The 26,695-nt window shown below is 42.4% G+C and overlaps 1 protein-coding gene across 1 annotated transcript in view; it reads left to right on the top strand.

Moving 5' to 3' along the window:
* Positions 1-26,695, top strand: part of LOXHD1 (lipoxygenase homology PLAT domains 1) — a 102,907-nt gene that overhangs the window by 68,950 nt on the left and 7,262 nt on the right. The window contains exons 30-34 of the mRNA XM_042831199.1: positions 239-424; positions 2,701-2,828; positions 6,841-6,958; positions 12,117-12,294; positions 17,406-17,591. Of these exons, the coding sequence (XP_042687133.1) occupies positions 239-424; positions 2,701-2,828; positions 6,841-6,958; positions 12,117-12,294; positions 17,406-17,591 (796 nt within the window). The remainder of the gene's footprint in view (positions 1-238; positions 425-2,700; positions 2,829-6,840; positions 6,959-12,116; positions 12,295-17,405; positions 17,592-26,695) is intronic.

Here is a 26,695-nt window from a genome sequence, read left to right as displayed (position 1 = left end):
TGAGAGGCAGGAGATGACCCAAGCTTCCCTGCCCAAATCAGCTAGCATGCACACTGATGCATTGCCTGTTGAGCAGAAAGGGCACAGATGGTTTTGCAGCTCATCTCTTCTCCTGTGAAAGTGGTTTGCATGAAAGTGTATATAGTCAGTACTCATCAGAGACCAAAGATAGCAATTCACAGCTCTCCTCTAAGAAATTCCCAGTAACCAGCATGTGTTTTCTCTGTGACTCTCATAGGTGGGACACGATGGTGCCACCCCTGAGAGCTGCTGGCTGCTGGAAGAGCTCACCATCGTCGTGCCCACCAAAGGTGTCATGTACAACTTTGTCTGTAAATGCTGGCTGGCCAGAGACAAGGGTGATGGTCTCACCTCACGGATCCTCAACATTCTGGATGCAGACTGTGTCAACGTGGGCATCAAGGTAAGACCTCAGCTCATCCTGTACCTTCAACATGGAGCTGAGCTGGTATAGTCATGCACCAGCAGTCCTCATGCTTTGATTTCTGCTCGTGGTTTGAGATTTTTATTTGAAGAAGGGAATATTATAATCTCCACATCCTGTGGCCACATATCCACTTTTCTTACCTGAAGTTGGAAAACATTAATTTGGTTAGAAAGTAATAATAATTGGAAGCTGATGAAACGTGTAAGGCATTTGTAAGTTTGATCTTTCAAATGACTGAAAGTTTGAAGTTGAACAAACAATGTAAAAAATATACAGTATTTCCATTCAAATGTATGGAATTTGATGTGAGGTGTACTGTGCCATATTTCAACCAGGTACAATTTGGAAAGCTGAGCTAAGTTGAATTCCGGGGTAAGATTTATGATAGAAATGCCAATTTGGATGAATGAGACAATAATACTCTAATTAATGTCTGTATGTCAGTTTCGAATACCTATAGTTGTGTTTCTGTGTACAGTGAGGTTATGCTTTTGAAGGACATTAATTTTTCTTTGTGCTGCTCTTGATCCCCAAGCTAAATATTTTCTCCTGAAATAGTTTGTTCCCCAGACACACAAAAGCATGCAAACATATCTAACAACTGCAAAGAGTTTAACAAATCAGAGCAGGTTTCAGCAGTAGAAATCCCCTAAGAGGGGAAATAAACTCCTTCAGATGAACACTAAGGTTGAAACATAATTGCTTCAAAACTTCCCTTTGGTTGCTTAACCTCCTGAATAAAGTTTGAAAACTTCTGTCAGTGATCTGACGATTTGTCTGTAGATTGAGATGGATGCTAATGAGGATTTTTGTTCTGCCTCCCTTTAAAAGCCTGGTGCTGAATATTTTTTTTCATAAGCATGCCACAACTAGACACATCTAAATAACTTTTTTTTTTTTTCTGTGATGTTGGGCCAGAAACTTGCTCAAAGGTTTGAAGAAAATCAGGAGAGATGTTTGAGATATGAAATCAGAAGTGCACGTCCGACTTCCTGATCAGTCTCCTAGTAGAGGGGATTTGGGACTGCTCCCTCATACATTGATGTAGTTAGAAATTGAGTTACTACGTTTTCCTTCTTTTTTTTCTTTTCTTTTTTATTTTAATAGAGTTCAAAGAAGACTAAAACCTTTATTAGCTTCAAGAAAATTCATGCTGTTTTATTTTGCTTTTGCTTGACTCTTGTACAGCCATATGTACCCATTTCAATTTAATTTTCTTCTTGGCTTGATATTTCTCCTTGTTTTAAATTCATTATTTGCCTTCCCAAACATAGAGGAAATAGTATCCATCACAGTCATTAAAAACCCCTAATGTACTTGTAAAAGAGTTTTTCTTCTCCCACTTACATCAAATAAGATGCTCTACTATGATTTAAATGTGTGGATGAATAAAAGATAGACAAGATGCTGAAGTCTGAATGAACATAAAAAATAAATTCTTCTGTGATATCATTCCTTTGCATTATTGATTTATGCGGCATCTACAATTCAGGCCAATAAAACATGCATGACAGAACAGCGTTTGAAATACGTTCTGTTGGGGTTATTTCATTTTATTCTTTCTCCTCTCAAATCCAGAGGTCTTGTTATCACAGGTACAGTCTTGGAGGCATCTAAGTGGCCCAGAAGTCTTAAAACCATTGACAGCTACTGGGATTTGCATGCTTTTGAAATATTTTATTCTGAATCTTATTATTCACACGTCAGGAGAAAAGAACAAAGTTAGGCTAATAAGGTGAAAATGATGCAGAGTAGTTTTCACAAATCAGCATAGCTTTAAAGTAGGAGATCTGGGGACGCTCTCAGTTGGATGCAGCACTGTGTCTCCTTGGGCAGTGAGAGAGCTGCCTTGTACCAAGTGCTTAGATGTGTAGACTTTAACTTTGTTAACTGTGTTGGATGAAAAGTCACCCAGATGCACACACCAAGCACTTGGGAGAGACATTTTGCAGTTGATCCCCACAGTGCTCCAAGCTTGTGCTGATTATATTGGATGTCCCTTCCTCTTGGAGTGTATGTAGGCTGAGAAAATCTGTTCCCCAAATGCTAGGTTATGTTAAGAGGAAGGTCCTGTAATAAGTTTCATTCTCTGTTTTTTACTTCCAAAAACTGCACTGTGAAGGAAATCCCAGAAGCCACATTATAGCCATTTCTTACATAGAAGCAAAGCCTGGATAGCCTTTTGCCCAGGGTTTTGCATGGGTCGAGGGCAGATCTTTGAATGAGATCTCATTGTTTGAAACCTTCCACAGATCCTATATGAAGTCACAGTTGTGACTGGAGACATCGAAAGCGGCGGTACCGATGCTGGTATTTTCATGACTGTCTTTGGATCCAATGGGAACACTGAGGAGATGCAGCTGGATAAAAATGGAGATAGGTACGGAAACTTTGTCAGTTTTGTTGCTGAGCAGTGGAGTGATAACATAGTCTAGCATCAAGTCAAGAAGTATTGGAGGCTTTGATCATACTTCTACTGAAACTCATTGATTTCATTGAACTTGAACTCAGGAGTCTTTTAAGAGTAATGCTATGTATTTAGCAGAGTGGAGAAAAAAGGTGCTCTGTATACCTGAGGAGATAATCCTGTGGCCGTTTGTAGGAGTATTTTTTAACCTCAGCAGCCTTAAGAGAGAAACACTGCAAGTAGAAGGATGAGTGGTGAAGTACTTCATCAACCCCAAGAGAAACTGTGCATGTTTCAGGAAAACCACAGGTGCAATTTCTGTAAAACACATCTTTTATGCAGAGTAAGTAATTTAATCTAAACATTATTTAATGGCTGAGATGGGAAACCATTAGTGATTGCATAATTAAGGAAAGACAAACCAATATGCCTGTGCCTGCCTTGTGAAGGTGCTGACTCCGATCCATCTGCTCCTCCTTTCTTAGCTGGCCAGATGTCAGACAGCTTGCATCCTAAAGCAGCACGAGGGCTGCCAAAGTCTGGGCTAAGGGGCTATGAAACTTCTTGGCTTTGGATCTGTGCCACACTGCTGCAACCACTCAGTGTAGCAACCAGGGCTGCCTCCTCAGCAGCTGGCACGAAGGGGACATATGATGACATCTGCCTGGGCAGATGTGGCCTTGGTGTGCAGAGAGATGGAAATAGGATGTGAGATGCACGGAATGCCACACTGAGTGCTCTGATTTTGCTAAAAAGGTGAAATTTCATGTTTTTCTGCAGCAGGAACAGCTAACAAATGCTGTAACCCAAGTTTGACGCCAGCACTTCTGCAAGCCAAAAATCCCACATGCTACTCATCCATTTCCTAAAGCTTTCCTGTTCCTAACACCTCCTTCAGCACAGAAAGCTTTGGCATGCTCAAAGACAGGCATGGCACTAACCATCTTTTAGAGGCAAGCTTCGTTATGCTTAAATTTAATTAGCTGATGACCTCTGAGCTTGATGTTCCCAGCAAAGCAGAGTGTCAAGAGCACTGGAGCCTTTGGCCAGATGATTTGAGCACAGCTTGCTGAGATGATGCTGGACTCTTCCAATCCTCCAAGCGATGCAGATCCTCCACTGCAGTGTTGGGTACCACACACATTTTGTAATTGAAGATAAGGCTCAAAGCATGGAGCTATTTGCTGAGGGGATGTCATAGCAGAGCGAGTGTCTGGGCAAGTGTTTTCATCTGGGCTTGAATCCTTTGTGTGTTTAGCTAGCAACAAATCTTGTTTGCTCTGAGACCAATGCAGCAGAGATGCTGCTGATGGAAATCTCTGTGGAAAGCCAGAGCTCGTCATGCTGCTCCCCACCAAAGACATCCAACACGCAGGGCACTGCATTGGTTAGCAACATGTCCCAGAACCAGTGACATCCCCTTCCAAGACCCCAAGCAATCCCATGCTCATCTGTCTGCCATTTTTTAAGCCTAGGTGGGAAAACAGACCATGACTGCTCATTCTTAGAAGCAAAGCAGAGTTTGCATCAGGGTTCATCAACCAAAGCTCTCGTAAGGCACTGAGGCAGCTGCAGCCCCTGCAGTTTTGCTCTTCATGACCAGGCAAGCAACATCCATAAACTATGTGGCCTATAAAAAAAAATCGTATTTATCTATACGAGTGGAGTGATGAAAGGATATGAGGATATGAAAGGATACGAGGATATGAAAACCCAACAAAAGTGTGCCACACAGTTTGTGAGCTGTTTGTGGCCTCGTATTTCTTCTACCGGAATAAAACAACAAAAAAAAAGATGATAGAAACTCCTGGTATAAACAAGAAGGACATGTAAAAAAACAGTAATTACTATGCTTATATTCCCAGGATATTGATATCTGGTGTTGTGTAGGGAGATACTGATGCATCTCTTACCAAATGGGTAAAAGACACTTCATCTTCACAGGGACCATGCTGTGCCAACTCACTCACAGCAGCTTAGTGCATTATGAAGAGCTGTCTGCCTAACCTGTCACAGATTTAAAGCGATTTTAGCTACATTACTGTTATTGCCAAGACCTCCGGGCAATAGAAATATTTATAAGTGCAGACATGGTAGGAAAGCTTAATGAAATCCCTCAGATAAATGCTTCAGTGTCCTAGAAAAGGCAAGGTGCCAGACAATTCCTCTTGGTACTTCTTTCCTCTCATCTTTGTTTTCTGGGGGGAGTTCTGTTCATGTTCATATAAATTCAGGATAGAAAAATGCTATTGGATCACTTGCTTTGTCCCCTTAGAAACTGTTTCCATCTCATGTAATCACTTCTAGGAAGTAACAGGTGAGTACCAGACTTACAGAGAGGTCTATTTCTTATTTTTGCAGCTTTCTAAGTAACAGTGATTGCACTGAAAACCGGTGACAGGACCACAGGATGATCCAGGTTGGAAGGGTCACACCTTTTTCTGACACAGAAATAGAAATCAGTCCAATCCAGGCACAAAAGCCCATTTTCTCATTTTCTTTCTCATGGTGAAAAGGGATGTCCTGGTATCCAGTACCACACAAAGACAAATAATAGAGGGGAGGTTTTTTTGAGAGCTAACACAGCTTTTAATAATTATGAACTGGGACCAGAACACCCTGTCCAAATGCCTCTGGGAGTGGAGGGGAAGCAACGCTGGATGAAAACTGAGAGGCTCCAGCCAAGCCCTATTGCTAACATCTGCAGCCATGTGGCTCAGATAATGGTGTGAGGATAATCACATTCATGCTGCAGGGTGTAATCTGAGCAGGGGTTGCTAAAAGAATGTTTTTTCTTTGTGCTTTGGCACTGTGCAGCAGTAGGTGGCTGAGTACAGTGCCAGGGATAAGATAGCATCATTCTGGCTTATCTGTATTATGGTAGTGCCCACATCTTGCAGAGCTCTCCCCAGATTGCTCAGATGATTCAGATCCCACTGTATTGCTTGCTCATGAAAAGATTTTTTTTTGCAAATGTGGAGCTCAACACAACTCAACAAGTGGCCATGCTGGTGCTGGACAGATCTCTGCATGTAGCTGCCCTGCTCCTAGCAAAGGGTGGATTTCCATCTGCATGCTTGCAGCAAGTCTGCCAGAGTATTTGGGGCAAAGCTGGCAGATTCATTTATTCTAAACCAAGTACTACTGAGCCTGAAGCAACACAGGCACTGGAGCAAGGGTTTCTTGGCACCATTGATGTTACAAGGATGGTAGAGTAATGGCAGTCCTGGCCAGTATGACGTCTTCTTCAGGAAGCATATGTTAGCTGCTTTCCCCCTTTTCTTTCTTTCTGCTGATTGCTATGGATGAGCAGTTCCTACACCTCCTGGTGCCTGTATACAGCAGCCAAGCATAGGGTAAGATGTTTGAAGCAGCATTATAAAAAACCCACCTCAGTTCTCAGCAACGATGAGGCTGGTTTGCAAATCCAGATTGAGGAGGGGGTGTGGGATGGTCAGTTTGAGTCTCTTTCTAACACCATTTGTCTTCAGTTACTAAATATGGGCTTTGGGCTGGCTAGCAATCACGTGGCTGTATTTAGCTGAGCTGCACTTACTGTCTATCACCACAGCAAATGCAAAGTTATGCGATGCATCTTAGCAAAAGAAGATTTAGAACAATTGCTTTACCTTCCTTTAGGGCTAAGGGTAGGCACGTGGGCAGGGAGAAGGTGATGTGCAGAAACCTGATTGCTCTGGTTGCAGTCAGAATAGTAATGCACTCTGCAAGCTGCCTGGAACTGCTCCAGGTACCTCATACAGGCTTGACTTTCCGGGGAAGGAGGAATTCCTGTCAGATCTGGGCCAAGACAGCTTGCCAAAAACACAGTAGCTGGTGATCACAGGGCAGGAGAGCTCAAGTCCCATAAAACGCACTCATAAACTTTCACTGCAAGGCTGCTGGCAAGGCATGAGCTGCATGAGGATCGAGTTGCGATGACGTGGTGAGACAGCAGGAAACCTCCTTGGTCTTTCAATCCCTCCAGATTTGAGCGAGGCCAAGAGGACAGCTTCATCATGGAAATTGCTGATATCGCACCCCTGAGGAAGATGAGAATCAGGACAGATGCGAAGGGGATGCGCCCAGACTGGTTCCTGGAGCGGGTAATGTGCTCTGCATCACTCATCGCTGTGCATCCTGCTTGTGCTAAGCCTCCCCACGCTTGAGAAAGAGGAGAAAGGCAGTGAGCACTCGTTCAGATAATCCATCCTCTCAAGCAAAGCCTCATTTCCCTGCCTTTCTCTTTATCTAGCATGCAGGCAGATTTCTTTCTTTTCCTGCTAGTACAAGGAAACGTCATTTTCTTCCTGAGTTTTGAATACAGTATGTAAAATGGCACCAACTGCTTCTACTGATTGCATTTTTCCCTGGTGTCCTATCTTGCTAAAAGGCACTATGCTTGCCTTAATCTTCCCTACCCAGCCACCAGCTCCTTGTGAACAGCACTTTTGTTTGGGTGTACAGCGTAGTTTCTTTGCTATGGGCCTGATTATTGTATTTCTAGAATAGAGATAGAGTGGCATGCCAATTCCACATCATTACACGTCATTGAAGAAGGAACGTATCTCTGCCGAGCTCATTTTGCATGCTTCTGGAGGCCATGCTTCTGGAGGAGATATCCTGCTGAATTTCTACAACTCAACTTCTTGACAAGAGCAGGGAAAGTTCCAGTGGTTCAAGGCACGACCTCAGCTCCTTTATCCTTCCTACTAGTCCAAAGCTATCCTTCATTTCCCCATAAATAATGTGTTTCTAAACACTGATCCTAAGCAACCACTATGTTCCAATCCAATGATGAGCCACTGTTCACCTGCCATGGTTTACAAATGCTTCACTGCATTGCCCTGCTTTCTTAAACTTGAGCTAGCACTTTTAACTTTTTTCACAGCAGCTCTTTTGCAGCTTTCCAAAGAATTAGACCTTCAGCATATGTCTTCCAAATGGATGCCACAGACACACAATTTTTCTCCCTGTGCCTGAGGAATAACTCAGTCTGCTCTCTGCTTTGATTCAGTCATCATGGTCAATCTCTCTTTGCTACTTCCCCTGTAACTTCCCCTGAGTTTTACAGATTGTAATCATATAAAATGAACTCGTCTCCAGCTTATTCATGGAGATGGATTCCAGGTCTTGCAGCCATGAATTAGCAATAGCTCAAAGGCAGGTAGCATATCTCCACATTGTTCTCACCAGCTTTATCCAGCCATTCTAACACACAACCTGCTGGACCATCCCACCCACAAGGCTTTCCCAGAGATGTGGGCAAAAGGAGCTCTCACGTGGACACAGATGATGATTTATAGCCCTCATGTCTCTACAGAAGCAACAGGTAGGCCATAAATGCCACTGCTTGGGAAAAGGATTTTATAGGCTTTGAAAGCTGTACCCATAGTTTCTGTTTTTCTTGGAGAAACAGAAAACTCCTCTGTTGATGCATATATCCACACCCTCATGGAATGCAGAGAACTTTATTTGTTAGTTTTCATTTCCACCTTCCCTGCAAAGGTGAACACAGCATTTGCATTGCAGGCAGTGGAGCTGGGAGTGCTCTGGTGAAGGGGAGGAAGGATTTGTGTTCTCTGATTTGTATTCCAGCCTTGAAAACTTATGTCGCTTGGAGTGACATGAAAACTGATCTGAGCCCATTTCCATTTCTGTCAAAAGTGCATATTAAAGCTGCATAATGAAATACTTGTGGGGGTAGTGCTAAACCCTCAGACAGATGGTTCACAGTTAGTGCTAACTAGCACAATGAAATGAGAAGCTAGATTAAGCTATCAACCCTCTAATTAACCATTTGTTGCTCCATTTATTTACAAAATATTCTCGGTGTCGTTCTTCTACTAAAATAACAATAAAAGACCTTTTAAATTCTCTTTACTCTTTTTCTCTTTTTGTACACTGTTTGCTGGCCATAACTTATGCTACTTTTGGTTTACCAGAAATGCAAGTGCAAAAATACCAATTAAAATGCATCAATTATCAATGATGTTTCATACTGCCAAAAATTCAATTTACAAGCAGGGAGCAGTCTTTCTTTAATTTTTTAATTTTTTTTATTTTTATTTTTTCCTACCTAGATTAAATACATTGATATTTCATTCAGAATCACAGTAAAGCGATGGAGACAAAGACTCAAATGGCACAAAAAATGGCAGTAAGATTTCAATGCTGAAGCTTAACAGCAAGAGGGAAAAAAAAATTGGTCAGTGATGCTTTGGAGTAGAGTGAATACTGCTGGTTATTCTGTTATTGCTACAGCTAGGTGTATCTGTCTGCCCCTGTACAGCATCATATAGATGTGGTATTCCACTTTGCAAACAGAAAACCCCTTTGTCCAAATGTGGTTGGATTCAACCCAAACAGTTGAATTCTGCAGAGCTGGTTCCCTAGGAATTTTAATGCTACTTCATGCCGTCAAAGCCAGGGAGATAAGAAGCTGCCTTAATGAAACTCTAATTGCATTGCATTCAAACAAATAATCCTGGATATGGGAATTTGTCTCTATCCTTTTTCCTTTATTTGACGGAGCTTAAGAAAATTCAAGACAATGCATCATAGCTGAAGCTGATTGTCACTCTTTGCCACAGTGCAAAGTCTTTTTGTTTTAGTTAGAAGACCATGATATTAAGTGAAACTAATGACATGCAACAAAACCATGACAAAAAGTGTGGCTGATTCTTTAGAGGTGAAATCAAGAATGTCCTTGCATTGGCATTAGTAGGGTGTGAATCCCTGGGGAGCTTGTTTGGTACTGCAGCTTGGAAAAGGCTGTCTGGAGATAAATCAGACAAAGGGGCATGTCAGACCTACCTGTTACCACTGTAGATGCCCCTGTTTATTGCAGCTCGTTTGGACTACATGACATTTACTGGTTCCTTGCAACTCAAACCATACTATGATTCCGTGATATACAGTATACTTTCAATTTTGAGCTGGCTTGAACTTCCTGGCAGCTACAATATTTGCTGAGCTACAAAGAAAGTTATCAACATCTTATTCTTTAGCACTGCTACCACGTTTACTTTTCCTTTTTATAGGCATTTCACAGCCCATTTAAAATACACGTGTAATTAGTGATAATGTTCTACCTTAAAAGCAGGCAGGATGTCCACAGTGAATATAGATATCCTAAAGAGTAACTTCTGTGTGGTGTGAAGAAACAATATCATTTCTAAGCAGCACCTCAGTCCTCCTTGGGGTTACTTTTTTGATCCAAATCACAGCTCTGCATCTGCCTCTTCTCCCAAACTATCTAGGCCTCCTGTAATCAGCATGGAGGTTCTCCTGAGAGAGGCAGAGATCACAGAATCACAGAATGGCCAGGGTTGGAAGGGACCTCAAGGATCACGAATCTCCAACCGGCTGCCACATACAGGGCCACCAACCTGCACATTTAATGCTAGACCATGCCTAGGTCTTAATGCTAGACCATGCCTAGGCTAGAGATGCCCTGAATGATGTAGAATCTCAGACTGGTTGAGTTGAAACCTTGAAGCCCATCCATTCCAACTCTCTCCCATAGGCTGGTATTGTGGTACCCGCTTAGCATCTGGGAATGGCCTCAAATTTCACCGGGGTGATTCAGGTTTGATGTTAGGAAAAATTTTGTCTCTTAGTGGTCAGGCTCTGGAATGGGCTGCACAAGGATGTTGTAGAGTCACTGTCCCTGGAGGTGTTCGAAAAGAGTTGAGATGTTGCACTAAGGAATATGGTTTAGTGGGACATGTTGGTGAGAGGTGGATGGTCCTGGAGGTCTTTTCCAATACTGATGATTCTATGATATTATGATTCTATGATCAATCAGAGAGAAAATCCCAGATGAGTGTCCTGCCCACAAAGCTGTACACCACACAAATAACATCGCTGCTGCTTCAGCTTCATCACATCCACTGCCATCTATAAAATCATTCCTTATAACCCACAGCAGTATCTTCTTTTGAACTGCTGAAGGCTCCAGCTCAGCTCAGCTGGGGTCAACAGGAGAGCATAAGCTGGGACACTGCTGTTTGAAGACAGAATCTCAGAGGTGGGTGGTGAAAGGGCACGAAACCAGGTGTGCAGGTTGCAGAAGGAAAACTCCTGATTGGATGTAAGGAGGGAAATCTTCACATCAAGACTTGTGCAGCTCTGTGATGTGGGAAATCTCTACACTTGAAGGTTTTTAAAACTCATCTGTATATGGCCTTGCATTTAGCCCTGCTTGGAACTTGAAGTGGGACTAAACAGCACCATGAATCTCTTTTAACTTAATTCACCACAATTCCATGATTCTTCCTTCCTAATATCATGTCACTCTTCTCAGACACATCTGAGCTCGTTTCCATGACCTTAGCAGAGATGTGCATTGTTTTTTGATACACTGCTTAACTTGGGTATGGTCTTTGTGTTTTTGCTAGGCAGTAACAGAAATGGTAGCATGCAGCCCTATCTCCTCCCTTCCCTCTAACTCTAGTTTAGTGGCAGTGCATTCCCAGGTTCTTGCTGTAGGCAAATGCAACACCTTCTTCTCGGTAGACTGATGCTCCGCTGACACCCATTTAAAACTGGGAAAAGCTCAAATGTTGAACATGGAAAGGTAGGTATTTTATTTGCTATTTACTGGAGTAACTCTCTTTCCTGTTCTATTCTCTATTCCAGGTTCTTATTCTGTTCTTAACACCAGAGCATCTGAGATCCTTCCACTGATACATGAGGCAGTATGAGTAATATCTGTTGCATGTTGCTTGTGCTGTCACTTTTTCACAGAGGGAAAAACATGTGAAGACTTAAATTCTGCTGGCCTAATTTGTCTTGCGTTTCTTGTTCAGGGTTGGTCTGCATTTTTCTGCAATGATTACTGTGGGTTTGTGCAGAAGAGATGAGCAAAAGAAAGATAGTGTGTACTCCAGGAGAATGAATATGGCTTTTAATAATTCTTTATTCCTTCTTCCTTCACATTAATACCACACAGGCATCCAAAAAATATCTGACTTTCCTAGAAAACAGCTTTGTCCATGTCAGAAGAGCTCATTTTTACCTATACTTTACCCCATGCATGAGAAAGTCCAATATTATGGTGACTGTTTCCCTTGACTGTTCAACACAGCAAATATTGTCTTTAGGGGAGAGCTCTGCTGATCACCAAAGATCTGATTGCAGATTTTCAATCTATGACCAAACTCTACCCATGTTGTCCCATGCTGTGCACTTCATAAATTTAATATCTGCCCTCCTTCAAACTGTATCTGATGCTTTTTCCTTGACGTTGTCTCTTTGCAGATAGTCATGAGGAACCTGACTAATCAGGAAGTGGCCACATTTACATATGGTGATTGGCTGTCAAAGGTGAAAAATGCCAAGGGAAGTCTTGTGTGTGAGATGCCAGCCATGATAAATGATGAGCAGATGATGGAGGACACCACTTATACTATTCAAGTTAAAACCAGTGATATTGGAGGTATGTCCATGGTGGATATCTAATGACTTTTCTAGTATGAAGTTCAATTTCTAACAACGAAAAAAATCTCATAAATAATTGAAATTATGTAAAAAAAAAAGCATAATCTATCTCTACTATTATGCAATATAGCCATTTTGGCTATCTCCTCATCACAGCAGTGTTATTCTATAGGATCCATTCTTATCTAAGCAGTGGGTATGAAATATTTAGACACAAAGCCTATGCTTGACTGTTCACTACTTCCTCTGAGGAAATCTTAACCATAACCTATTTCCAGACAATGCTGAGGTGCTCAGGAGCCTCCTTTTCCTATTAGGTCAGGTCCATTGATTACATGGAATTGACAAATAGATTAATGTCAACCCAGGAGCTTGTGGGCTCTGGATTTTTGATGGCACCATCTGCTTTGTCCAAAGAGGAGAGCAATCATTCACTCTCCTTTTTAAAATGTTTTGAGACCATTTATTTCAAGCAGTGAAATAACAACCCTAAATGCATGTAGAAAACATAAATCCACATGGCTTCAAGAGACAAGAAATGGGATTTCTATGTCATTTCTTGGGATCGTTGCCTCTTTTCATGATGACTTCTGTCAGGTTGCTGAATGAAAGCCACAGCCACAGACACAACTGCCTCATGCCAGATTGAGGCACATCACACATCCTCTCACCCTGGCTTTGTCTAAAATATTCACCCTGTAAGGGGATTCTGCCACACCAGTGCTCTTATCCACCCCTGATCTCTACCCGTCTCTGTTTTCACTTTTATTTTTTGATTTACCAGTAGTAATTTATGCAGCTTCTGAGGTTTGAGTGGAGAATATCAAAATTCTCCTGGCAAAGTGTCTTAGTGCTGCCTCACCATTTTTCATCTCTCTAGCTGCTCTGCCTGCTGTTTATCTGAAAAACTTAGTGAAACACTAAAGACAGAAGAGAGATTTGTTTATCTGTCTGGCAATCCACCTAACATAATGGCAGAGCTTTCTGTGACCTTTTTATGAAATTCAGGCCTATCTCACAAAGGCGATAGAAATGAAAGCGAGAGGAGAAATGGGAGATGACAGCAACAGGAGACAGTTCTGCCCTTCTCATTGAATGAGAGATGAAGGGTATTAATGATGAAGCATTTTATTTCATTATGAGCAGTGACAACCAGTAGGAAGGAGCAGATTACAGAGAAGTTTCAGAGAGTCTGTTCGTGATTAGATCATAGAGAGCACTGACATCATGCTGAACTTTATCCAGCTTATCTAAAGAGGGGACAAGTCATGAACCATCTCTCCTCTTTCATCTTTGTGTATTCCATGATTGCTTCTGGTTGAACCAATTGAGGAAAAAGACCTTTTATCCTTGACGATTAGTGTAAACATGTTATATCATCTCCTGCCACACTATATATTGCCTAGGGACAGCACTGCTCCACTGTGAATAGAATCAACCATGTTTGTTCCTAGGTATAATAGTTTTCTCTGCAATAGCTTTCAACTTTCCCATCCATCAGAGGCAATAAAAAAAAAAAGAAAACATGATTTGTCTCATTTATTTGTCATTCCAAAAATTATACTCATGGTCTTAACTCCTTCAAGGCTGAATTCTGCATGGCCAAATCATGCAGGAGTGGTTTCCTAAACACTGGGCTGCCAGCATTCTCTGGAGCATCCCCCTTCCTGCTTTTTTATCAGGTTCAAACAGGATCAAGACTAGTAATCTAGTCTAGATGGATTAAGTTAGAGAAAATGAATCGCACCAAAATTGTTGTACAGCAGTCATTTCTTCCCCATCATACACACAATAGCAGTCCCATTTCATTTTTTCCTTAAAAAAAAATTGGGTTACAGTTTTCAGAAGTAATTCAGCTTGGATGTTGGATAAAAGCTCCTCCTGCAAGTAGGCAGATTTCTCTTTCAAAGTTCAAAGGCTGCCAGCTGTAACTCAGATGGCAGCTCTCAGAATACATACAGAAAGAGGAGGAACAACTCATTGCATCAAACACATCCCAGGTCAGATGGAGAATATGTGGTGTAAACCAAGACCTGGATTTACTTTCCGTCTTGTAAGACAAGTAAAGAACAACATCATTTTCTTCAAGATGTGACCCACAGACATGGCTGCAGTGGATTCAGAACACATGGTGGTGCTTTCTGTTCCAAAAAAAAGACCTTTGCCTTTTTATTTCAATCTACACAGCTTTTCTGTGTTCTATGTGTAAGAATCGTATACATGGTAATGCAGTAAAGATTGAGAAAGAATAAACATTGCTTTCACATTTTCCAAAAATTAACGAAGCAAGAGGTTTTTATCTCTGCTGTTAGAAGATTAATTAGTATGTTGTTAGCTCAGCTACAGACTACAAATTACATAATTTAATACAGTTGTCAGTTCCAAGTGCTGTATCCAAGTCTCCGTTAAGACAAAAGAAGGACATTCTTTGGCTTCAGAAGGCTATGACTCAAATCCCCTCTGGTCAAAAATGATGCAGCTGTTCAATCGTAAAATCGTAGATACTCTTATTGGAAGAGGCTTCATGCAACTTTCTCCTCCATGGTCTACTGCCAGCACTAGGTCAGATTGGCCAGTGTGAATCTTGGATGCTTCCAATATGGTGCTGCCATGACCTCCCCAGGCACCAGTTCCAGACCCAGACAATTTTACCAAGAAAGGTTTTTTTCCTAACATCCAACCATCACCTCCACAGCTCCAAATCTGTGGCTGTGGCTCTTTGGGGTGTCTGACATATACATGCCCAGCACACAACCCTGTAATCTCTATCATGAGAGATGGATATTGATGTGGCTCCAGGTTGGATATGGCTCTGGGCAGCCTGGTCTGATGGTTGGTGACCCTGCACATAGCAGGGGGGTTGAAACTAGATGAGCATTGTGGTCCTTTTCAACTCAGGCCATTCTATGATTCTGTCTCTCCCTATATGTACTCACAGGTGTCCTTGCTCACCCATGACAGCTCATCTCCCTTGGCCTCCCCTGGCGGCCATGTGCTCCATCACCTTTCCATTTTGGCAAACATCTGATAGGCTCTCCCTGTTGTCCCTGCATCACCCTTGACCTGAAGACACAAAATGGCACGATAGTTCAAGTAGGGGCTGCTCAATGCTTATTAAGGAGCATAAGATGTTCCCTCCAACTGCTCATCACACTTCTCCTAGTGTAGCCCAATATGTGGCTTGCATTGAACACTAAGAGCTCGCTGTCAGATCAAGTTTGTACTGAATACAAATTGTTGCTGCTATAACTTCTGGATCCTCTTAAACTTCCAATCCCCTTCACATGCAGAGCTTATTCTACCCCAGATGCAGAACTTTGCATTTCTCCTTGCTGAACTTCATGAGATCTCTGCTTGCCTAGTCCTCAAGTTTCTTAGTGTTGATCTAGATTGGAGTTCTGACATTCAGTGTGCTGCTCACTGCCTCAGATTTAACATTACCTGCAAATCTGATGAGGATGCTGTGTCATTTTTTAGGGTAATGACAATGAAGTTCAGTGGTGTGGACACCACTCCTGAGCCTCTGCCAGCTAAGGCCTGTGCAACAGCACTGCCCTCATCCCTTCGTTTATCAGTTTTTCCTACTGTTCCTAAATGTACCTAGCAGTTTCCTGGGTTTAAAAAGAAGAAAAAACAACAATGAAACAACAAAACAGGATGGTTTGGGGTGGGGAGACAGACACAAATAGGTGAATTGATTCAGCAGTTTCTGCTGGTTTTTTTTTTTTCCATCTTCTGCTAATTGCCTACAAGAGAAATGTCACGGCATGAGGCCTCCATAAGGTTCTTTTTGCCTGGAAGTTTTTGCTAAGAAACAGTTGGTTCTGTGCTTTTTGAGATCTTGCATTAATTGGAAGCCTCCTCCATGTAAGGAAATGGAGTTGAGTTTGCTTTGTTCCTCACCTCAGCAAGATTTAGAGTCATAAAAGGTGCTGCCAGATGAACTGCGTTAATCCCTGATCCTTTCTCTTCGTTCCTAAGCCCTTCCCAGGGAACTGCTGAAAATTAACCCCAGTTTAACATAGGCAATTTTTCTTTACCTGTTCTCTGTATGACTCTTTTCCTTCTTTTTTATTTTCTTTTTTTCTCTTTTTTCTATCACCCCCTCTCCCCCTTTTTAGAATTTTTTCAGTCCTATAGGAAAAGCAGTGATTTTTTCCTAACTCATATATTCATGTAATTATGCTGAGGAAGAGGTGGATTTCCCTGGAAGTTCTGAGTCCCCCTGACTTTGTCTCTGCACAGTGTTTTGAATGGAGCTATGGGAAATACCGTCTGTGTGCCCAAAGTGGATTTATGACACTGCTGCATAAGGAATGGCTTGGCAGGCACTTAGGAGTTCTCAAAGCAGGGATATCCAACCAAGGGCAGCAGATGATGAGTTTCTCTGAAAGCCAGATTTGGGTTTGATGATCTCATTTCTATTTGTCAAAATTCAAGAGCCTCAATTCTGACAGAGCAATGAATATCTGGCCAGATGGAGACAAAATTCTCTGCGAATCTGCTTTCATATGAGGGCATCAAAAATAAAAGGAAATAGGATGATAGTTTATGTTTTCTGTCAAATTTTAAATAGTGCCCTATAAAACTGCATTAATGCCTTCACTAAAATTTTTGTAAGTTCATTGTATGTAATGGTGTAGCCTTGAACTCTCAACAGTCAAGAAAATAGACTACATATCTCTTTTCTTCTGCAACGTGTGTGGACAGTAGTGGACATGAATTACAATATCAGGTAAATAAGTACTGACTTAGAAGTGCATCTTTTCCAAGCACATACATGAGGAAGCATTTTTTTTTTCCTTTGATTCAACTTGAAGAATATTTTGAGAAACAGGAACATAGAAAGAAGGCTTGTGGGAACGGAAGAAGGGCTGCAGGATGACACAGCATTTTGGCTGTTAATCTGTATTTTGCTTTCAAATCCATTAGGAGCAAATATTCATGTTGATAACAGCACGATGTCCATACCTTGAATGCAAGTCAAAGTATTTCAGCTGTGTTTGTGTTCCAGTCGCCTTTGATGCCTCCATTTCTGGGCATTTGGAGGCTGGTTCCAGCCTGTGTGGCAGGGCATCTCATGACCACATGCCTTGCTATCTGTTGCAGGAGCTGGCACCGATGCCAACGTTTCCTTGATTCTGTTTGGGGAGAATGGAGACAGTGGGACCCTTGCTCTGAAGGAGTCCAACAAGTCTAACAAGTTTGAGAGGAACCAGATGGATGAATTCAACTTCCCTGACATGCTGAGCCTGGGAGATCTCTGCAAAGTGCGAATATGGCATGACAACAAAGGTCAGGGTGGTGAGGTGTGGGGTGCAAAGGGACAACAACTGGTACAACCTACCAGGAGGGCAGCTCCCTCTGTAGCCATGGGGCAGTTTGAGGATGATTCCCAGCTCTGCTGTAGTCTGAGTAACCCAAGGGTCATACTGGGACCTTGTGGCCCAGTTTGCCTGGACACCCTGCCTTCATGCAGGAGGTTCAGTGGGCTGATGGTTGGATTTGATGACCTTAGTAGCCTTTTCCAGTCTTAATGGATCTATGAGAGGGAATGGTGGGTTGATGCTGGATTTGATGATCATGGTTGTCTTTTCCAACCTTAATGATTCTATGATTCCATGATTCTGTCCTTATGTGTTCTGCTCTAACGTTTCCCCAGTTCAGCAGTGCTGCAGCTTAGACAGTGATATCACCTCTGAAGCACAGGCATACCAGCACAGCAGCTCTATTAATGAAACAGTTTTGTCACAGGCCACTCTGGCACCTTCCTAGCAATTTAATCAACCTGACACCAACACACAGGGTAATGCAGCCTGGCATAGGATGGTGAGCTGTATAAGATGGAAATGAAGATCTGTGTCTGTCTTTATTAAAATCAGTGCATCACACAGAGGGTGTGCAGAGCCCTGCTGAGAGATGCTGACATTTCCCTGCTGCTGGACACCCTAACTGGTTTCATAAGCAGCAGCAGCAGCAGTGCTTGGTACTGCTGTCACAGTCATTTGCGCTGTTATTCAGGTCCCAGAAACTGCATCTTGCAACAAACACACCCACCACACTGCTGTGATGACATCCCCCAATCCTGCCCATCTAACTCCTTCAGCTGAAGAGAATGATTTTGCAATAACAATGAATGCATTGCTCACGGCAGCCCCTTGCTACAACCCAGACATGAAGCTTGATAGCTCCCAGAGACCCATGGGCTGGTTTTAACTTGGTGGCTGGAGAGCTGATTTAATCTGAATTCAGTTGCCAAAATACTTGTTCTTTGAACCTGCTGTTCAGATGCTGAAATGGAGAGGGCTGTCAAAATACCCATCAGAGTTTTAACTCAGCAAACAGACGTCCCTGTAGTTGCAGATGTGGTTTGGATGTCATTCTGAGAGCAGCAAGAAATCAACGTAGACTTGCAGATTCCTCTTTAAATGTTATCAGTAAAAATGTATACAGAGAGCATTTCCCTTAGAAGACCTCGTGGCTCCCCAGGCATTGGTCAAGCTAACAGAACAAAACATGCCCACGAGATCAGAGCTGGTCTTCAGGGCTTAGGCATGGGAATGGACACAGAAGGCAAGAATCAGGTCAGACCAAGGGTCTGCCAAACCCAGCAGCTGTTTCCAACAGCAGCAATCATTGGGTGCCTGAGGAAGTGAAGGAACAGAGCAAGCATGTGTAATCCTGCAACATCCTCTGCTTCTCACTACATGTAGCTCAAGGCATCTACTGAGCTGGATATCATTTTCGTCTGTTAAGTAACTTGCAGTGAATTTGCTCACTGAAGGGCTTGTTCAGGCTTTCCAGGAGACATTCAGCACGCATGGCATCCCATGGCCTTGAGTCCAGTGGGTCTGCTCTCTGCTTCATGATGAGCAACTTCTGTTTATCTTACATCAATGCCTTTTCCTTCTTGAACTGATAATGGTTAGAATGAATTCTAGAATGCCTTCAGTTAGCAGGGACTGTAATGATCATCAAGTTCCAACCCCATTGCCGTGGGCAGCTGTTCATCTTCTCCATGCCACTGTTGGTTTTATTGATACAGATTACAGAGAAACCACCGTGCACCTGAACTACAGTAAATGCTATCTGCATGCTGTTGGCTGGTGATGAAGGAAGGCTGCAGAGCCTACTCTAGGCCAAGAAGTAAATTGCTTCAACTCATTTTATTTTGGTTTTGGTAGAATATGTTGCCAGGTAGTCACCACAAGCCAGCTAAAACATGTGTCCAGAACCTAAGAAAAATAGTTCTTATTTATCAAAAATACACATTGCAACTGCATATTCTCTTTCCTTATCTCTCTCAAGTCACTGTTTTCCATTTATAAAAAATAGCGCATAGTGTTTTACCAGGCCATGTTGACTATGGGTTTATACCTTGGAAAAACAACATGCTAAGGATTTGTTCAGTATAAATGTAGTTGCTTTTCCCCTCAGTAAGAAGGACAACTATAGTTTAAGTCATACCATATGTTGTCTTCATTGTTCTTGTGTTAGTCATGTGCAAGGCATATCCTATCTACAGCTTCACACAATGAAGCATGACAGTTTGTTGGGTGGCTAGAATATTTATCACTGCTGGGATTCCAGGCTATAGCTGTTCTTTACGTACATGCTCTCTCTATATACATTTTTTATAGATTGGCTTTGTCAAGTGGTTAGAAATTCCTGTCTCATTTATTTTGGATGGAAGTTGTGAGGTCAGGAGCCAAGGGTCATGTATGGTTTTTATCAGATGCTTGGGAGACTCTGGGTATTAAACAGAAATGTGCTGTTACTTACCATTAGATTCAAGCAAAAAATTCTACTAATTCCTTACTATTTTGAACTACATGGCTGTCTGCCAAAGCTCTGTAGAAAGCAGCCTCATAGTGGACCATTCCATTGCTCCTCACATGCTGAATGCTTGAAACATGGATGACGTTCTTTTCCTAAATTTCTTGATAATTAGCTTTAACAGCAGCATAAATCTGGTTTGACTCAGCAGTTATCCCGTGGGCTGCTTAAGAGAACAGCTAACTAATAAGTCTTCTTTTTCTTTCAAACATAGAATCATAGCATCATAACACAACCTGGTCCAACCAGCAAGTGAATGGGATTACTCCCCATCTGGGGGTAACAAACATTTGAAGGACTGGCCCAGTGTGGTGGCTTTGCCATGAAATCCAGCTCAGCACTCAGTCTCCAGAGCAAAGTTTTGCTGCAGTGGATTTGCTACCTGTTCATACTCTCCTTTGTTTATCGTTTCACTGAGGTTTTACTGTACCAGGCTATTCACAGTTGAAGAGACAGTAATTGCAATGGCAAAGACTGTCAGAAGGTCTTTAAAACATAAACAGTTTGTCTTCTCCGGAAAAAACATGCCAGAATGCTGGCTTTATAGTCCCACTTTAATGCTTTTAACATCATCTTCCCCACCAAACCCACCACGTGGCATCTCCATCTGAGAAATAAAACACAAAAGATGCCCCCATCCAATCCTCTGACTTCAGTAGAACTGAGCATGGAAGAAGTCAGTGCTTGCTTACAATTAGGCAGCTCAGAGACTTTGCAATGCAGATTCAGGGAGCTTGCTTCTGACTTCCCAGGTGCTCAGAACTCACCAGCAATGCCTGGTAACAGTGAGCTGGAGAGAACAAATTTTAGCTTTGTTTTGCTTCATATCTTTTTATCCTGCCCCTGTTTGCTTTGAGGTACTGGTGTTCAATCTAATATATTTAGAATTCCTGAGCAAATGTAATTGCCTCCAGACTCCCCATCTCCTGATCTCAGATAGGCACTATGTATTTTCTCATATCTCCATTCATTTACTTCTACATTTATGCAAGATCGGTATCAGCACGCCTGTAGAAATGCTGGCTTTCTAAATGCATTTATCTTTTTTCTCTGATTTAAGGACTAAATCACCATTCTGGAAGAGTGACTTGAAGTTTTGCAGCATCTCAATAATGAAATTTTTTACTTATAAAACTTTTTTTTTTTTTTTTTTTTCCATTTTTTCTCTTTGCAGCAGGGGGATGTGGGAAATCTGGATCTAGCTCCCTCATCTGCCTGAGTAGATTTGAACTCAGATGATAAACAGTCATTCTAAAGTCATTAATTTCAGATTCTTGATTATCCCTGTTGCCATCAGCCCAGAGGAGCCAGGAACGGCCTGACTGTGGACAGACCAGACTTCTTTGTGTTATTAGAGAAGCAAAGATAGAAGAAAATAAGCCATTTGCACAGCCCAACTTCTGTGGCTCAGCATAGCACTTCTCCCAGTTACACCAGCTATGACATTGTCTGATTGAGTTTTGAACAGCCTTAATGCCCCAGTGACTCCTTTTGGGTGCATCTGCCAAAGGAGAAGGTATCTTATTCACCTTTCTTGAACTGGATGCAGTGCAGGAACATTGTTATGTCCATGCTTTTCCTTTTCTTTCTCTGAAGGAATTGCCTTCTCAGAAGCAGAATCTAGGACCAGCTTAGAAATCGAGTGTGTCTTGCACTCACAGCACACTGCACATCCAGAGATATGTTTTTGCAATCTATAGACATCATTCCAAGCCTTTGGGAGCACTGGTAGAATATAATATATTAAAAGAAAAATAATATCTGGTTTTCTGCCCTCTCTAAGCATTGGCTCGGCTATCAGACTTGGAAAGGTCATATTTAAGCCTTCCTTTCAGCACTTGCCAGCTCATTCATAAATCTGCTGGTTCACGGGGCAGATTTACTGAATAGTTTCTTCTTTAAGTAAAAAGAAAAAGGAAGAGAAACAGACGCATAAAGCTGCTCGAGAAGACTGCTCCATCCCCTTGCTTTGTTGATGGCTCAGTAGAGAGAAAGACAACCTAAAACCCTGACTCTTTTGCATGGGTTGGAGTCAGACAAGGCATCATTTTGCACACCAGGTCCATGTAGGATGCCAGCAGCTGTAATGTGGTGCTTAGTCCTTTGGATTGCCAAATCCACCCTTAGCCCTCAGGAGACCCCAGCACAGACCCTGCTGAGGCAGGTTAAGAAACCTTGGAGCTGGAAGGGACCCTAAAGGGTTATCTAGTTTCCTCGTTAGGGCACGTTGTCTTATCATAGAATTATGCTATAGTCATCATAACAGAAGCAGAAGACACAGCAGAAATCTCACAGCCCAGATTTGACAATAAAAAAGAAAAAAAAAAAAAAAGGATTTAAGGAAACAAAACTCTCTAAGCATACTCAGAGAGAAAGTAAATACTTCACTGTTGTCCTTGCAGAGTCATTCCTTGCTTCCCAGTTTCCTATAGCCATTCACTACAGAGTGGAAGGAAGACACCAGACCAGCTAGCAGCTGTAAAAATACTAATCCCATGAAATCTTTTTGCTACAAGCCTTCCTTGCTTGTGACAAATTATCCTGCACCCTTATTAAAAGCTTTTGCATCAAGTACGCTTCAATAAAACACAAAATATGCTTCAATCGCAGGAATATTCTCTGAGAAACAATTATATCTTCACTGAGCTCCTATGTGTTGTTGCACTGGAGTAGTTTATCAGTAAGATGTGTGCTTGTTTGCTGTTGTTTTAATTTATTGCTGGGTTTGCCCTGATTTAAATCTTGCACTGAACACATTGCATAGGCAGCTCAGGAGGGCAGCAGTAAATCTGTTTTCTAAAGCTGTCCCAAGCATTAAGCATTTGCTTCATCAAAGGTTGTGAGAGGTTTTGCACTGCATGTTTGCTCTGATGAGGAATGTTGTGGTGTGAGCTCCTGTGATCCTCAAGGAGAGATGCACAAATGCATCTATTTTTATTCTGCTGCTGTCTTGCTGAATGACCTTGTGCAAATCACATCCCTCTGCCTCATTTTCAATTATGTAAATTAGGGATAAAAGTTATTCACCTTCTTACAGTGTTTTGAGGTGTACCAATGCAAAGGTAGATGCCGTGACTTCAACACCTCGTAATTAATGCTCTCTTCCTAGCAACCTGGCCCTCCAAACTCCCACCACTTTCTGGTTGACATCTCACGTGCTGGAGCGTAAGGATGGACAGCCACATAACCAGGCAGTGCATAAATAATGCCGCAGGACACAAGGCCAAGGAATTGCATTTGTAATGTTCACTACTTTGTGCTTCAGAACACGTGAAGAGAAAAAGGAAAAATAATGGAGTTAGGAGCTGAGCAGCACTGGTTGTGGATGGCTGGTCCCTGAGCACTCAGTGTCCCAAGCACGGCTTTTATTTTACTCCTGTGGGAACCTCAATGTCGTTAAGGACAACTATCATAGAATCATAGAATCACAGAATTTGAAAGGGGCTTCTGCAGATCATTGAGTCCAACCCCCTGCTAAAGCAGGTTCCCTACAGTAGGCTGAGCAGGAAGGCAACCAGGCAGATCTTGCATTTCTCCAGAGAAGGAGACTCATAGTAGAACCAGGAGTTGATCATCCCCTTGTACTCAATTCTGTAAGGCCATACCAGTGCTGTGATCAGTTTTGAGTCCCTCACTCCAAGAAGGACATTGAGACCATAGAGTGTGTCCAGAGAAGGGCAATGGAGCTGTGAGGGGTCTGGAGAACCCATGTTATGGGGAGAGGTTGAGGGATCTGAGAGTCTCTACAATTGCCTGAAAGGAGGCTGTAGCCTCTTCTCCCAAGCAAAAGCAACAGGATGAGAGGTAATAGCCCTAACTTGTGTCATGGGTGGTTCGGTTTGGATATTAGGAAAAATTTATTCTCCAAAGAGTGATAAAGCACTGGCATAGGCTGCCCTGGTAGAGTCATTGTCCCTGGAGATATTCAAGAACTGTAAAGATGTGACACTTGGAGATACGGTCAGTGGGCATGGTGGGGATGAGTTGGCCTTGGTCTGGGGGATCTTGAGGACCTTTTCCAACCTTCATGTTTCTATTATTACCCTTGAACAATGTTAACAACCACATCCAAAAACAAAGTAAAGATGTGTTGCAAAAAAGAGAGAGGCAGAGGAGGAAATTTCACTCCCATGGGCACTGTATTCCTGGATTTACCTCCCTGGTCTGTCAGTAGGGATTTGATCCCTCCAGATCCTATTTCACAAGGAATAGATCATTTTCACTACAGCAAGGATATGGATCAGGTTCCTGGCAAATTCACCACTACAGGGGTCATTTTCTTTCCTTTTCTCTTATCCTCAGTAAATGGTTCTGCATGTGTCAGAGTAGCTTAGGATCTTAGGGATGAATATTGGCTGGGGCAAGTGGAAGCTGTTCCCAAGAGAGGCAAAGGAGACTTCTGATGCTGCAAGTTGGAGTTCTCCTTGACTGAACAGATACCTTAATTGTTTGTATCTACTACTTCTAAAAGCAATCCCCAAAGTGGCTCATCAGTGTAGAAATGCATGACAAGGAGCTCACAGTCCAAGCTCTCTGTCTAACATCAGTAAAGTGTGAGCCTTCAGCATCACCTGGAAAAAGCAAGGTGGTCCCATGAAGACCCGTCCCATGCAGACATGCACAGAGGATCCCTGCCCATCATCACTCAGTTGTCAGGTTGGGCTCTTTACTAAAGGGAGATAAATAGGACAACTTGCTGCTTTTTTGGATAGGGACACTTGGGGAAAAGAATGCTTTTCCCTACATGACACTAAATTATACAACTGCCAGAGACAAGCAAGTAAAACGATTCTGTTTTCCCCAAAGCTCTTCTCCTCCTCTAATTACATCTGAAATGTTTTGCATGCTATTGAAAATGTCACTTCCAACTGCAGACCATTAAGGGGCTGACGCAGCACAGCCGTAGGTTTCATTAGGGCAGGACTGCTGCTGGGGATTTTTATGGCAGCAAAGCAGGCCTGGAGTGGAGCTCCTTTTGTTACAAACATTGAGCATTTGTAATGGTAGATTGTCTGCAGTGTCACAGTGATGGCCATATTGAAGACCAAAACCTGCAGAATCAAGTGGGAGCTGCTCAGATACACGTTATTTCTTCCTCTCTTCTCAGTAAGTGGCCTGGTCTGTTCTGAAGTCTCTGCAGAAAAACTCATGTTTTCTGAGGCATTTTTGCTACTGACTTGTGTCTGGTGCCCTGGTAATCCTGGTACTGTTGGTCAGGGTGCCCAAAGGGATGCAAACAGATCTGTACTAGCAAGTGATGGAACTTGAGTGATGGACTGACTGTGGCCTTTTACATCAGAGCAGAACACATCATGCAATGCTATCTTGGCACCCAGGGAAAGGACTGATAAGATCACTGTAAAGATTCTCCAAATTCTTCATGCTTCACAAACAGTGGCCAAGGATCGTCCTTGGCAATGCCTGTACTCCTTGCTGGCTTCTCGTCCCTGTTTCTTGGTTGATGCCTATCTATTAACCATCCAGCCTGAGGAACTGAAGCCTTGGGGACTACATCCACATGGGATGTATTTCCCTTTCCTGTTGCTTTTCAGGTTAGGATTAGGGTCTCTGAGCTCATTGCCCTACAGATTCTACCCAGGGACAGAAATCCTGAAGAAGGAATTTCATGATCTGAAAATGGGTCCTGCAAATGCATTCTTCTCCTTTCCACTGTTGTGCCCATTGACACACAGAGCTAGGTCCACAAATTCTCACATTTAGACTCTGTGCGTAACTAGATTTTAATTTGCTTCTAGTTCAAAAATACATTAACTATATTTTTCCCAGTCTGAGATAAGAAAGAAATAGAACTTTGTCTGGTAAGGGAGAATAATTTCTTCAGCTTCACATAAATCCTTTAATGTCCATATCAGCTTTTAGATAGTTTTGTGCTGTGGCACTGAAGGTCATGATGATAAAAGCTGATAAATTCCTCTTTTGCAGGGAACACCAGCTAAGCTGCACTTTATTCTTGTTTTGCCCCCAGTACATGCTGGAAAGTCAGCACTACTTCATTTCTCCACATGATAAAAGTGCAGATTTTTGCTGTCCTGCTGAGCAGGAGTGGAGAAGCAGAAGGACAGAGTGCAGGTCTGGTTCAGCCCTTTTCTAATACTGCTGCTTAGTGCTGATCCTGTCCCAGTCAAGTGGTTCACTAATCATCAATGCATTCCATCATAGTCCTCGACCACTGATGTCTCTCACTGGAGAATGCTGGGATGTTTTCCTTCTTTCATCCTGAACCATTTTAACGAAGATTTTGATGGAAGCAAAGCAGCTTCCCGAATGCAATGCAGAGATGTTCATTGCACTTAAATGGAAATGCCAAAAAAGAATAGGGGAAGAAAAGCCTGACAAAAAAGATTAACTGCTGACACTGCCAGCCTGCTTAGAATGAAATCCCAGACAGCCCCACAGAGTACCTTAAAGCACAGTGGGCGACTTGATAAGATCTGCCCAGCAGGCACTAAGCTGATGAGGAGCTGCAAAGGTGTCATGTATCAGCCTTCCCCCAAAACCTCCACATCTTTGCTCTTCACGAGAATAGACTCAGAGGAATCATA

This window comes from Centrocercus urophasianus, unplaced genomic scaffold, assembly GCF_019232065.1.
Source record: "Centrocercus urophasianus isolate 14NV4802_14NV808 unplaced genomic scaffold, USGS_Curo_1.0 seq_35, whole genome shotgun sequence".
In the NCBI taxonomy this organism is placed as follows: domain Eukaryota; kingdom Metazoa; phylum Chordata; class Aves; order Galliformes; family Phasianidae; genus Centrocercus; species Centrocercus urophasianus.
The sequence above is the reverse complement of the archived record's forward strand: the minus strand, read 5'-3'. Positions and strand labels throughout refer to the sequence as shown.